The sequence below is a fragment of the Cyprinodon variegatus genome, unplaced genomic scaffold (assembly GCF_000732505.1).
Source record: "Cyprinodon variegatus isolate N-32 unplaced genomic scaffold, C_variegatus-1.0 Scaffold342, whole genome shotgun sequence".
In the NCBI taxonomy this organism is placed as follows: Eukaryota; Metazoa; Chordata; class Actinopteri; order Cyprinodontiformes; family Cyprinodontidae; genus Cyprinodon; species Cyprinodon variegatus.
Genome location: NW_015150795.1, coordinates 665,849 through 667,559, shown reverse-complemented (window position 1 = coordinate 667,559; position 1,711 = coordinate 665,849). Strand labels below are relative to the sequence as shown.

General features: G+C 37.9%; 1 protein-coding gene across 2 annotated transcripts in view; it reads right to left on the bottom strand.

Moving 5' to 3' along the window:
• evi5 (ecotropic viral integration site 5) overlaps positions 1-1,711 on the bottom strand; it is a 57,169-nt gene that overhangs the window by 23,963 nt on the left and 31,495 nt on the right. For both annotated transcript variants that reach the window (XM_015385530.1, XM_015385531.1), the window contains one exon: positions 326-484. In XM_015385530.1, the coding sequence (XP_015241016.1) occupies positions 326-484 (159 nt within the window). The remainder of the gene's footprint in view (positions 1-325; positions 485-1,711) is intronic.

Here is a 1,711-nt window from a genome sequence, read left to right as displayed (position 1 = left end):
AAAATTTTAAAAAAAATTTAAAAAATTCGGAAATGGGAAAAAAAAAAAAACAGAAAAAAAAAAAAAAAAAAAAAAATTTTAAAAAAAATTTAAAAAATTCGGAAATGGGAAAAAAAAAAAAACAGAAAAAAAAAAAAAAAAAAAAAAATTTTAAAAAAAATTTAAAAAATTCGGAAATGGGAAAAAAAAAAAAACAGAGAAAACAATAAAATAACAGTATTGAAAGTAAAATCGGCCTCTAGGTTATTATTAAGACTAAATAAGAGTGAAAAAAGTGAAAAGCAAAGTAGAAAAAGATGAGATGATGAAAGATGTGAGCTCTTACCTGAGTCTCCATCTCTAGGAGCCTCTGTCGCGTCTCTCTGAGCTCAGCCTGGGCCTCGGCCTCTCGCAGCCTGACGCTCATCAGCTCGTCCTGCAGCTCGCTCAGCGTGTTCTTTTTTGGGGTGTCCTTCCAGCGCCCAGCGGTGCGAGCTAGGTGGCGCTGTGGAGACGGGTCCCAATCAGTCTTTTTTCACCACATCACAGAAACAGCAATGCTTCTCTGGACCTAGTACACTTCCACAGCTTTCGCTAAAATCATTTATAGAAATTTCTGCAGTTTTTTTTAAGCTTTAGACATGAAGTCTGTAATAACCAGAGACTGGAGGAATACCTGGATGGACGGACCGGAAAATAAATGAAAGAATTACCAGAAAGATGGACAGATTTCAACATATTTTATAACTGTGTCAATTTAAGTGTCCAGAACCTGGAAAAAAAGAACATTCCAGCGTTTTCCAGATGAGTCAGATGCGTTTTTAGTGGTAATCTAAAGCCCATTCAGTCGAATAATAAGAGTTCTTCTACATGCACTAAGTGGCGGCCTAGTGATTAGGGCCTAGGGCTTTGAATCCTAAGGCTGTGAGTTCGATCCCCGACTCCCACAGACTGCCACTCCGAGTCCCTGAGCAAGACCCTTAACCCCACACTGCAAAAACCATCTAAAAATGAGAAAAAATGTCATAAATTAAGTGTATTTACCATTATTTTGACTAGGTAAATAAGATAATTTGCCAATTGAATGAGTGTTTTTAGTCTTAAAATAAGATAATTAGATAATATTCACTTGAAATAAGACAGTGCAATTGTGTTTTCTTATTTTAAATGTAAATTGTCTTGTTCCATTGACAAAGTGTCTATATTACCTCCTCAATTCAAGAAAAAAATGCACTTATTGCAAGAAAAAATGACCTTTTTAGATTTCAATTTTTTGCAGTGACACTGCTCCCCGGGCGCTGCACAGTTGCAGCCCACTGCTCCCCAAGGGGAGGAGTTAAATGCAGAGAAGTAATTTCCCTCTGGGATTATTAGAGTATAAAAAAAATACAGAAAAAAAAATACAAAAAAAATATCTTGATAATTTACTGCTTATAGACGTCTGGACTAGTCTGATCACTGCTATACTTTATATTGGTAATCTTATCTTATTCCAACTGCAATCTCCTTACACTGTTGTAAGCTGTATGCAACAAAATGTCGTTTTGTTGCATACAGAGAGACAATAAAGTTTGTCTAAGTCTAATGCTGCGTTCACACCGGGGGCAGCTGGCGCGACAGAAGCAGCGAGTTTACGTGCAAAGTCAATGGTTGACGCGCGTCAAGGCGCAGCAAAAAGTCCCGCGGCGCGTTTCGAGCAGCAAGCGCAGCGCGTCTGAGCAGCTGAAGCAGC